This window comes from Megascapheus bottae, chromosome 5 (assembly GCF_031878675.1).
Source record: "Megascapheus bottae isolate mThoBot1 chromosome 5, mThoBot2.hap1, whole genome shotgun sequence".
Taxonomy (NCBI): domain Eukaryota; kingdom Metazoa; phylum Chordata; class Mammalia; order Rodentia; family Geomyidae; genus Megascapheus; species Megascapheus bottae.
Window position 1 is genome coordinate 72,561,960 of NC_143513.1, and position 13,125 is coordinate 72,575,084.

General features: G+C 35.7%; 1 protein-coding gene across 6 annotated transcripts in view; it reads right to left on the minus strand.

Moving 5' to 3' along the window:
• Positions 1-13,125, minus strand: part of Cnot4 (CCR4-NOT transcription complex subunit 4) — a 101,682-nt gene that overhangs the window by 38,130 nt on the left and 50,427 nt on the right. For 3 of the 6 annotated variants that reach the window (XM_090333359.1, XM_090333357.1, XM_090333361.1), the window contains exons 3-7: positions 10,724-10,921; positions 6,505-6,591; positions 5,732-5,833; positions 4,915-5,040; positions 1,050-1,174 (exon numbers count right to left, since the gene is read on the minus strand). In XM_090333359.1, the coding sequence (XP_090189485.1) occupies positions 1,050-1,174; positions 4,915-5,040; positions 5,732-5,833; positions 6,505-6,591; positions 10,724-10,921 (638 nt within the window). Of the gene's footprint in view, positions 1-1,040; positions 1,175-4,914; positions 5,041-5,731; positions 5,834-6,504; positions 6,592-10,723; positions 10,922-13,125 lie in introns of all 6 variants that reach the window. The other 3 variants (XM_090333358.1, XM_090333356.1, XM_090333360.1) reach the window with 1 other exon arrangement.

Below are 13,125 nucleotides of genomic sequence, written 5' to 3' on the forward strand. Positions count from 1 at the left end.
CGTATACTCAATTCTTACTCCTAGTTTCAAAACAAAATTTTTTTAACCTCAGATCAGAAGAAAGCTAGCTGAGGAACCCCCTACCTTATGATTTCTCAATCTCTCTTTTTTTCCTTTGCCAGGATGGGCTTGGGCTCAGGCCAGAGCACCATCCTTGGGTTTTCTCAAGGCCAGAGTTCTACTTGAGCCATAGAAACACTTCTGGCTTTTTTCTCTGCATGTGGTATGGAGGAATCAAACCCAGATCTTTGTGCATGCTAGGCAAGTACTCTTCCACTAGGCCAAACTCCCGGCCCCTGATTTCTCTTTTTCTTCTCTTTTGTTTTTGGTGACAGAGTTTCACCATAAAGCTGGGCTGGCCAGAATCTTTCTACGAATCTCAGAGTGGTCTCAAACCCATATATCATTATGCCTAGCCTCTTGATTTCTTTTCAACAATGAGTGTGTTCCTTGGGAAAATCATTGTGAGGTGAAGTCATCAAGAAGCTGATCTTGAGCATAAGGCATGATGATTCAAGTGGTAGAGAATGCCTCCTAGCAAATGTGAAACCTTGAGTTCAAGTCCCAATACCACTAGACAGGGTTAAACAGATTGTCTGGTGTTACCAGGAAGAAGCAAGCAGCAAATATTTGAACCCAGAAATTGTGGTAAGGAGGAATTTGCCTAAAAGAGACAAAGAAAACAAAGAACAGAGCCAGGAGCTGGTGGCTACGCCTGTACTCCTAGCTACTCAGTAAGCTGAGATCTGAGGATCTGGTTCGAAGCTAGCCTGGGTAGGAAAGTCTATCAGACTCTTATCTTCAATCAACTACTCAGAAAAATTCTGAAGTAACACTGTGAAGTGGTAGAATTCTAGACTACCCTTGAGCAAAAGAAGCTCAGGGACAGTGCCCAGGCCCAGAGTTCAGGCCCTAGGACCCGCAAAAAAAAAAAAAAAAAAAAAAAAAAGAGAGACAAAGAACAACAACACCAAAAAAAATGACAGACTGACATGGCAAAAAGATGTCTGATGTCTGACTGTATTAGTATCAGTACTTACGTATCATACCTCTGCAGTGGTGTCACTTTATTCTTATTCTTATCAACTGAACCCGTAGATAATTGAAGAAAATTAGGATTTAACTTATATAATTCTTGAAGTAGCTTCTGTTCATATTCTTGGTGTTTACCCGCCTAATGAAAGAAGACATTAAAACTGCAGTGGGCTTCACAAAATGTCTAACAAAAATACTGAGTATCTTCTGAATTATTTCTTAAAATATCCTAAGCATTAAGTTGTTTTGTTTTCATGAAATCAAAGAAACCTACTAGGTGATGTTATAAAACGTCAAGATTGGGCTAAGAGTGTGGCCTAGTGGTAGAGTGCTTTCCTAGCATGCATGAAGCCATGGATTCGATTCCTCAATACCACATACATAGAAAAACCAGAAGTGGTGCTGTGGTTCAAGTGGTAGAGTGCTAGCCTTGAGCATGGAGAGGCTCAGGGACAGTGCCCAGACCCTTAGTTCAAGCCCCAGGACTAGCAAAACAAACAAAAACAAAACAAAACCTTTAAGATCAATAAAAATTAATCCTGCAGCTAAGAGTGTGGCACAATTGACAGAGCACCTGTCTAGAAAGCTTAAGAACCTGAGCTGAGTTTAAATCTCAGTATGGCCAAAAGAACCCAGTCATTCCAACAAAACTACATAATCAATATTGCATAAATTAAGGCATTTTATCAACTTTTTTGTTTTGTTTTGTTCCAGTACTTGGCTTTTTCACCCAAGGATCGCACTCTACCACTTGAATCAAAGTTCCACTTCCAGTTTTTGTTTATTAAATGGAAATCAGAGACTTAAGGACTTTTCTGCCCAGATTGGCTTCAAACCTTGATTCTCGATCTCAATCTTCTGAGCAGCTAGGATTACAAGCATGAACCACCAACATCTGGCCTTATCAACGTCTATAAATATATAAAAAAGCTTATAGAGCAATCAATTTCCCTAGCTCAACAAACATGTCAATTTTAAAACTGTTACCAAGTCTTTCATAGAATTACATTTTCCAACAAGTCATTATAAAGTTTTCTGAAGATCACCCAAAATTTATCAATGTATTTCTTATTTTATTTAGAGGCTAAAACTGTTAACTATAGGGGTTGGAGATATAGTTCAGATGATAAGAGCATGAGCCAATGAGCAAAAGTGCCAGATATCAAATTTGAGTCCAGGCTCAGACAAGATGAAAAAAAAGACAGTATACAGATTAATGTTTTACATATTCTTCATTATATTGGCCCTAAGTCAAAACACCAGTGCCTTACTCCTGTAGTCCTAGCTACTCAGAAGGCTAAGACCTGAAGGACCTTGGTTTGAAGTCAGCCAGGCAGACAAGTTTGAAAGACTCCATTTCCAATTAATGAGCAAAAAGCTGGGCCAGAAGCGGTAGAACATCAGCTGTGAAGCAAGAAAACCAAGCTAGTGGGAGGCACAAGCTCAAACACCAGTAGTAAGAGGGAAGAGGTTCATTTATTTGTTTTTATTCCTTCCTTTTCCTTTATCACAAACAAAAATCTAATACGTTTTTAAGCTGTGGATCAAGGGTCAACTTACAGCTGGTTTTTGTTAATGAAATTTTACTGGAACACAGTTATGATCATTCACTTAAATGCTGTCTGCAGTTGCTTTCCAGCTACAAAGGTGGAATGAAGGTTCTGGGAGAATGGCCTAGTGATAATGTGCTTGAAAACCCTGAGTTCAATTCCTCTGTACCACAGAAAAAGCTGGAAGTGATACTGTGGCTCAAGTGTGAGAGCACTAGCCTTAAGAAAGCCCAAAGATAATCCCTAGGCTCTGAGTTCAAGCCCCAGGACTGGCAAAAAAAAAGGTAGAATGAAGTGCTAAAAGAGATGTGGAATTTTTGTAACAGGAACCTCATAGCTCAGAAACCCTCAAATATTTACTATGTGGTCTGTCCATTACAGAAAAGTATACTGACACCTATTCTCCACACACCATGAAAAACCTGTGTTTTATATAGTTGGGTAACTATAGTTGTGTACATCACAAGGCAATATCATAACTGTTACGGGAAATTACTTTCAGTAACTTTTGTATTATTTACATGTGTATCATGATTGGAAGGATATTTTACTTACCTTCAGGGATATTAACTATTTTAAAATTATGATTTAAGGATACTTTATGGGATAAAAACAAAAAAATAACATAATAAAACAAAAGGAAATAATAATAAAAATCTGTGATAGCAGTACCACTTAACTGAGTACAACTGTTTCATGTACACTGCACAATGCATTGTTCCCTGTGTGCTGTTCCCTGTGTATTGCTCTTTCATCTAGAGCTATGCACAAATCCTAAGGTACTTAATTAAGAATTATGTAGTAATACAAGGAAAGATTTAATTTTTTTAATTGGTTCAAATTTAATCCCTAAAAACTGAAGAGTGTTTTAACAAGGAAACTCCATTTGAAAATACTTTTTAAATTCAGAGGGAAAAATAGAGTATAATACTTTAAGAAAAAAAATACAGTAAGATGGGAGTTTTCATCTTTAAAACATGAAAAGCACAGAAATTCTTTCTGCGGTCAATAGTTGATGAAATATAGCTTCATAGTAACAAAGAGCTTAGTCTGATATTTGAATGACTCTACAGGGGCAGTTCACAAAAGACAGCTGAAATCCCATTGCAAGTAAGTTTGAAGAGACTGACTGTCCAAATGTTTTTCTTTTACTGCTCAATAATACTCTAAATGAGATCAACTAGACTTGGAAATTCTGACAGAAATTTTCATTGCCACAATATATATATGCGTAAAGTAAACCTTTCACTAGTTAAAACTTCAGTTTGAAATGGTTCTATTATTTAGATTTCATTCAAGAATATTTCATTTAAAAAAGCAAATTAAAACATTTAATAGCACTTATTGAAAAAAATAAGATACAGTACTTCATCTATCCCTGTTAAATAACTGATTCATATTTGGCTTTTAAATCACAAAGACAATACTGCCAAGAAACTCCAATCTACTTATTACAATGGGATTTACTCTGTATTAATATTGACAAAAAAGGTAATACTTCACATTATTTAATAATCTGCCTTTAAAGAAGCTCCTACCAGACTTTCTCTAGTTTAACCTGGAGAATGAAAGGTAGCAATGAATGCCCCCCACCTTCTAAATGAGAAGTATTCCTGTAAAAGTCCACAGCAACAATCTGAAGTCCTCATCTACAATAGGGAACTGCAGCATTGTGCTTTGGTATAATCCTCATTTAATATGCCGAATGGTCAACATTTTTACTTGTAAAAGCATGTTTATACTACAAATTGAAAGGAGACAGGAGAAGAGGAAATGTAAAAAAAGAACATAAGATATTATGCCTTTAATTCAGATATGGACTCAGTGGACACTTTCAAGGGAAAAATCACTTTACAAAATGTTAGGTTATCAGAAACACTGGACAGAATATCATGATCTAGAATATCCTATAAAGAGATTGGGGGGGGAGGGGAACCAATGAAGCAATTAATGACAATATCCCACTTGGCCTTTATTTTACTGACATTGCCCTTAAAGTAGAATTTTCCAAAGTGTTTTCTTTGATCAACTAAGTAATGGCTGTATTAGCAGTACATCCCACTTTGGACACGTATTAGCATATTAAAGCCTCTTGAGAAGTCCTTCAACAAATAGACTATCTCCATTAATCTAGTATTTTTATTGTTCACAGGCACATTTTTACTGTAACATCCTGAAGAACTGGCAGTTTATGAAACTTTGGAAAGTGCTACTTTAAAGTAATACCAGTTTAAAAAAATTTAAATTCCTAGGTTTTGCTTTTGTATTTTTAGCATAAGTAGTAGTACTCCCTTTTGTGCAAAGTTCATAATTCATGTGACTTTACTACCTGCATTTCTTCTTTTGTAAAGCTGGCTGCTTCATCCCCCAATTCATGTAGATACATGCAGTCAGGTTTTGGACACTGCATATTCTTTAAGAAGTAACTGCAGTATTTTGTTGTACCTAGAGATGCCTACAAGGAAAGAGGAGGAGGAAAGATAACTCAGAATATGAACTGAAATTATGAGAACTGGCATGTTTAGTGCTCTTATTTCATCCAAAATGGGACACCTAAAATGACACAGCAAGTAAGACTGAGAAAAATGAGAAACCGATTTATTACTGGTCTGACATTATAAAAAGGCTTACAAATACATTTCAGTCTATGGGCTCCAAAACTGAATACTAGATCTTCTTTTTCTTTATACTACAAAAGAGACAAAAAACAAAACAAACAAAGACCCTTGTTCTTATTGTAAGTGATTAAGCACTAAAGAAGGAAAATTCTTTTTCTAATTATTCCATCCTTTCCATTTACATAAAGCGTTGCTTCATTCAAACTTATGTCTGAAGTTCAAATATTCAACTGTGAAAAAGAGAATTTTTCCATCTATTTCTGATGAAGAATGGTTCTACTTTTTGCAAAATAAACACAAAAATACAGGATTTTAAGGGATCATCCCCTAATATGTTTATTCCTACTTAGTAAATGAAACAGCACCCTACATAAGTCAGCAATAAACAAATTAACTATCACAGGCTAGTATGGGTGCCTAAAACACAATCTTCAAACTGTCTTCAATAGATATAATATATAAATGTTGTGCTATTCTCTACAGATTATTTGTTCCCCCTTAAAAGAAAGCTCAGGAGGACTATATTACCTTAAGTGTTCTGCCATCTACCACCACATTGTTGACACACTGTATGGCCCTGAGAGCATCTTCTGACCGTATATAGGTTACGTAAGCACTGGCACTTGGACCCTAGTGAAAAAAATCCCATCCCATTGTTATTAGTTTCAAAGTAAGCATCAAAAAAAAAGTGTACATATATATATACAAAAATATATATTGCAACATAACTAGTTAGGAAATATTAATAATACTTCATTGTTTTAAAGTACTAGCTTATTTAATACAATCATATTTGAACTTTATCTGACTTTAAGTGAATTATAATTTTCTTAAATAGTCATTTGACAGGCTCATTAACATTACAAGAATTTTAAATTTAATTTTAAAATAAGATTTAAAGACATCAAATTATGTTCTCTTGAACATAAATGCAATCTTAAAAGTTTTCTGCTATATCAGTACAATAAAGATATTCTATTAACGTTTCAACCACTAAAAATACTAGTAACTATAAATCACTATTATGGACTTGCCTGATAATAGGCTTAAGTCCCCCACCTCTTTATCCCATCAATGAAGTTTTGGTTTACTATTTCCCTTTTATTCTATCAATTTATTATAAAGCCCTAGAAGGATCAAATAAATGCTAAAAATTCCCCAGCCCACCAACAGAGGTCTCTATACTGCACAAATTCTTGACCTTCAAGCTTTCTAATCCAGAAAGCTGATTTTCCTTCTGAACAGCCTAGGTCAAGCCCAGACCACAGGGAGGAAAGGTAAAAATCCCTATAATTAGTTACCTGTGAGCCTGCATATGATGTGCTATTATTGATGACAACTTTATGTATTTTACCAAACTTCCCAAAATATTCTGGTCGTTTTAAAACCTATAAAAGAAGAAGAAATAAGGCATAAACTGTCCCCACTCTGATCAACTTTATCCGTATAATGGGGACATTAACTATCCCTTGTTATTGAGAGGAAAATAATTTTTGAAGTTTCTAATGGGCGTAACTATTAATTGAAATTACCCTAACTAACCTACAGAAAACCTAAAATGAGACTAAAAACTCTTTTGAGCTCTTCACTGAATAGAAACTGAGGCTAAGTTTAAGTGTTATCTACTGTGCTCTAATATTTACATCAACAACTTATGGGATGTTAACTTAATAGTATTATCCAACACAAAACAAAAATCTTAACTGTACTTCATTAATAAATGGAGTTTATTCATTTATAAAAATTATTATAAAAATAATTCTCAACAATAATCAAAGTTATATTCAAGGGCAAAGATCGGCAGAGGGGAGGAAGAAAGAAGGAAGGCAGAGACATGAGGAAGGAAGAAGGGAGGGAAGACACAGATTTTTACTCATAAAGTATAAGGAGACAGTTGTCATATTTGAAATTTATAATGACAACTGTCTCCTTATACTTTATGATTTACATTGTACATATAGTTTCCTATGTCAATAAATTTTACTATTTCTAATTGTCTTTCTCATCTCCACTTAGGCTAGCAAATTACATTTGAAAATCACACTTTTATACCCTTTCTTTATTACCAAGCTATTTCTTGGTAGTTACTGGTCTTTATACTTACCTCACTTCAATTAATTTTGTGATTATGTATGCATTCTCTTAGCTTTCCTTATATTCACATAACCTTGGCTAATTTAACTAGTATTAATTTGATACAAAAATGTTTTCCACGGTGCCTGTAATATTAGCTACTCAGGAGGCTGAGATCTCAGGATCACGGGTCAAAGCCAGCCCCAGCACTAAAGTACCTCAGACTCTCATCTCCAATTAACCACCAGAAAACTGGAAGTAGGGCTGTGGCTCAAGGAGTAAGGCAGTAGCCTTGAGCTGAAGAGCTCAGGGACAGCACCCAGGTCCAGAGTTCAAGTCCCATGACCAACCAAAAAAAAAAAAGTTTTCCAAGAGCGGAAAGTTTGGCCTAGTTAGTGGTAGATTGCTTGCCTAGCATGCACGAAGACTGGGGTTCAATTCCTCAGTACCACATACACAGAAAAAGCTGGAAGTGGTACTATTGGCTCAAGTGGTAGAGTCCTGAGTTCAGCCCCAGGACTAGCAAAAAAAAAAAAAAGTTTTCCACAATTTGCAAATAACTTAATATTAAATTGGTTTTTTTTCCTACTTGTAGGCCTACTGTTCTACAGTGATCTACTGTTCTCTCCATATAGCAAGCCCGTACTTATATGTCATTAATTAACACTCATTAACTTAATTAAATAGAAAGGACTCTTGTAAGTATTGGTTATTGTGCTTACCATAGACAATTCTGATGAGTTAAAAGGTGAAGTGATTACACTGGTATCCAATATTTTTTTATTTTATTCTCTTAAGGGATAGGATAGCAAAACTAAGTAATATTATGACACTCAGGTTGCTTACAGCCAAGTTTCAGGGCTCAGGGGTAAGGAAGAGAACAGATAAAAAGGTTTTTTTGGCAAGTGGAATTTGGAACTACATTTGCTATTCCAAGAGTATGTATACTAATTCAATAGTAAGCTTCACAGCTAAAATGCCTATTCCAAAGACTAGGTCATCTTGCATCAGCATCTCATATCACATGTCAATTTAGAGTAGCAGTTATCAGTGAAGAAAGTACTGAAGGGGAAATTCTGAAAATTTGTAGAAATTTTCACTAGGAGAGATTAAGTAATTTCAGAATAGTAATAGCATTCATCAGATAAGAATATGGGATATTTATAAAGTTCAAGCTAACCCTGAAATGCAGTTACGGCCTGCAATTTTTGAATGACCTATAAGCATAAAGCTAAAAAGCCTATTTACAAGTAAATGAACCTGTAAACAAATTCTATATTATACAGAAAGTATTTTCCAAGTACTGAGATGCACTGTTTACAAAACAATCATTTGAGGAAGTTTTTATTTCCCTTTGATGTGTATTTTTTCAATTTATATATGAAAATAGATTATACTGCTATGATTTCATTTTATGGAAGTAAAGGATTGTTAAACATATTAGTTTAGCCAGGAGTTTGGCCTAGTGGTAGAGTGCCTGCCTAGCATGCATGAAGAACTGGGTTCGATTCCTTGGCATTACATACATAGAAAAAAGCTGGAATGGTGCTGTGCCTCAAGGGTAGAGCTCTAGCCTTGAGAAAAGTCCAAGGCCCTGAGTTCGAGCCCCACAACTGGCAAAAAAAAAAAAAGAAATACTAGTTTATTTTAATGTGACTAAGGAATCTGACAATGTTGAAGACCATTGATTTATGGGAATACTTCCTGACAAACATGTGGGTATAACATCTTCATAACAACATGAGCTTATGCCCACACTGTTGTCAAGACAGTATTTCCAAAGCACAAATCTAGCCACATCTTTCTGTATAGTTGAGTAACCTAAGAATAAAGTATAAACTCCTTATCATTATTAGCCCTTTGTGATCATTACCACTTACCTTACCAACCTTATCTCTCATCACTGCACTCTAATCTTCCAGTCAAACAAATGAGATTGCAGATGGAGGTCCTTCTCTTCCAGAAGCATCTGCATAGTTCCTGTGCTCAAAGCATTTTACCCCAAAGATACCTTCTCTGCAAGGTCTAATGAGATCCTGTGCTTGCACAGCACACAGCATTTTTCATACTGTACTGTTACTTGTATAATTAAGGAAGTCCTATCAGTGTATGCTCAAATGTTATACATAGTACCTGGCAAATGTTTCTTGAAACATTTGTTGTGGAACAAGCTGCCTAGGCAAGGAAAATTAAAAGATTTAAACTTTCCATATTAACTCAAACACTACAGATTCTGCCTAAACAACTTAAAATAATATTCAAGTAAATAAAGGGTCTATGGAAGAGACAGAGCACACTATATACATTACCACATATCATATTCTATATAATGTATATGCAATAGATATTTATTAAACATTAATATAGAATATAAAGTAATGCTGTTAAAAATTATGCCTACTACACATTATGGAAAAATATAAAACCTTGGTGATCAGATGGGAGCTTGATGGATAAATTAAGAATGAATGAACACATCAACATTAGAATAAACATTCTATGACCATGGACAAATCACAACTTCTTTGCACCTCCGTTTTTCATTTGTAAAACAAACAATTGTGTCTTTGAAAAAAAAATTTTTTTGACCTGGGCCTGGGTGCTGTCCCTGAACATTTCAGCTCATAGCTAGTGCCCTGCTCCTTGAGCCATAGCACTACTTCTGGTTTTCTGCTGATTAACTGGAGATAAGTCTCAGGGACTTCAGTGCCGGGGCTGGCTTTTGAACTTCGATCCTGAGATCTCAGCCTCCTGAGTAGCTAGGATTACAGGCATGAGCCACTGTGGCCGGCTCTCTGAAATTTTTTATTACCTCAAATTAAATATTCTCTCAAGCTACCACACAGAGCTCAAATGTTTGAGGTCTACTAACACTGATTCATGCTTCAAGCCTACCTTAGTCATCCTTTCCACAGGGAGACTTTTTTGTGAATTTCTATACTAGCCAAGTACCCTACTGTGTACTTCTCTTTGTATAATGCTCAGCACATATGTAAGTAAGTACCTGAATTCTGACTTCATTGCTAGGAAGAGTAGGGTCTGTATCTGGCTTACTAATTTATTTCCAATATCCAGACCTCTAGTGGGTTCAAATAATCCTTACAAAGCTCCATACAAAACTATGGGAAAGAAAGGAAACTGAGTACTCACCGCACATGTAATCTTTAAGGACAAAGTAGACTGTAGACTATGAGTACCAACACAGATATTTAGCTCAATTCCTTAGTTTTATTTACAACTGAAGAAATGGAGGCCAAGAAAGATTAAGGAATAACTAAGATCATAACTGGTCATTGGTATGTTAGTAATTAATAAAAAGTCATCTCTTACTTTCTGTCAAAACTTAGTACCTTCAGAGAAAGTCTACAGTTGAGTAGGATCAATTATAACTTTCAAATAAGACAAACAAAAAACGTTAAGCTGACAACAAAAACAGAAAAGACTTACCTCTGGGTCTGCTAGACGCTGAGATAGACCTACAACAAAGACGAGGTTTTTTTGCACAACACGTACACTAGCCAAATGTTTGCGATTTTCTGAGATTTTTTGTTTTCTCTCATTTTGTTTCTGTTTTTTCTCATTCTTTATCCTTTGCAATTCTTCCTGGGAGAGTGGTTTATAAACTGCTGGGTCTTCTGGATATGGCTTCAAGCATAAAATAAAGAGATTTAATCATTAAATATATAGAAAAAACTGAATAAAAAATAATTATCCATTTGGCCAGGAGTTTGGCCTAGTGGTGGAGTGCTTGCCTAGCATGCACAAAGACATGGGTTCAATTTCTCAATACCACAGACACAGAAAAGGCCAGAAGTGGTGCTGTGGCTCAAGTGATAGAGCTCTAGCCTTGATAAAGCCCAAGGACAGTGCTCAGGCCCTGAGTTCAAGGCCCAAGAATGGAAAAAAAAAAAAAAAGAATAACTATCCAATTCTGGTTTCTTCAATTGCTTAACATATTTATTTGAAGCAACTTTAAGTAATTCTTAAAACTTTTTTCAGTTTAGCACAGACTACTTTTAGTACAATTTTTTTTTTCTTGTCAGTCATGGGACTTTAACTCTGGGCCTAGGCATTGTTTCTGAGCTCTTGAGCTCAAGACTATCACCTTACCTCTTGAGCCATACCACCATTTCCTACTTCAAAAGTTCTAAACGTTAGCTGGGCGTTAGTGGCTCATACCTGTAATCCTAGCTACACAGGAGGCTGAGATGTAAGGATCTCAGTTCAAAGACAGCTTGGACATGAAAGTCTGTGAGACTCTTATCTCCAATTTACCACTGGAAAACCAGAAGTGGTGCTATGGCTCGAGTGGTAGAGCGCTAGCTAAGCTCAAATGCTCAGGGACAATGCCCAGGGCCAGAGTTCAAGCCCCATGACTGACTGGGGGAAAAAAAAGTTCTTAGCTGGGAGTTTGGCCTAGTGATAAAGTGCTTTACAGTGCTTGCCTGGTATGTACAAAGACCCAGGTTTGATTCCTCAGTACCACATATACATGTAATAGACAAGAAATGGTGCTGTGGCTCAAGTGGTAGAGCTCTAGCTTTGAGAAAGCCCAAAGACAACATTCAGGCCCTGAGAATAAGTCCCAGGACTGGCAAAAAAAAAAAAAAAAAAAAAAAAAAAAGGTTCTAAACATCAAGCATCAAATCTTGGTATTTCTAACAGCTTACAGGAAGATTCAAGTATCTATGGTGTTTCATAAAAGGCCAAGAATATATGTTTTCTCATCAAAACTGGGTTTAACATATTATCCTGAAAATCTGCTATGTGTCAGAAGAATAATGAAATTATATGCTTTTTATTTTTTTTTATTGTAGTCTCAGTCTAAGAGGTTGAGAGATGGACAAACAGGTAAACAGGTAACAATATCTAATCTGGCCTAGGAATTCAATTTAGTTTTGACATTTGCTGGTCATGTGGCCTTAATTAGATTCTCTGCTTTAGTATTCTCATTTGTAAAATGAAAATAATCCTAAAGGTTGATGTAAAGATACAATTAATGCTCATAAAACAATTACTACTCCATTTAACATCTTGTAACCCACCAATAAATACTAGCAATTTCATTGTTTGACTTCATAATTCTCATAATTATAATACCACTTTCATTTTTTTTGCCAGTCTTGGGGCTTGAACTCAGGGCCTGAGCACTGTCTCCTCATTTTACTCAAGGCTAGCACTCTAACACTTGAACACAGCACCACTTCCAGTTTTTTTTAAGTATGTGGTACTGAGGAATTGAACCTGGGTCTTCATGCATGCTAGGCAAGCACTCTACAACTAGGCCAAACTCCCGGCCTGATACTACTTTCATCCTTATGGCTAATGTCAGAGTTAATAATTACTGAAATAGGAGGTGTAGAATCAAGTGCCTGTTTTGAATTTTAGCTTATTCTCTCAAAAATCATGAAACCTCTGCCTCATCTGTCCCATATGTAAAACAGAAATTATAATAGTTAAGCCAGAGGAATTCTGTAATAGTTGATAGTATGCATATAAAATGATTACAATTATTCTCTGCATATATATGTATCCAATAATCATTTACTAGTACTATTAGTAAATATTGCTAATGATTTATAGAAGATAGGGCACATTAAATGAATTAGCAGAGGCCAAGAGTGTGACCTAGTGGTAGACTGCTTGTCTAACATGCATGAAGTCCTGGGTTTGATTCCTCAGTACCACACATACAGAAAAAAGCTGTGGCTCAAGTGGTAGAGTGCTAGCCTTGAGAAAAACCCAAGGACAGTGCCCAGGCCCTAAGTTCAAGCCCAGGACTGGCAAAAAAAAAAGAAAAGACAAGACAAGAAAAAAAAAAAAACTAGCAGTTAAAACTGATATGAAGA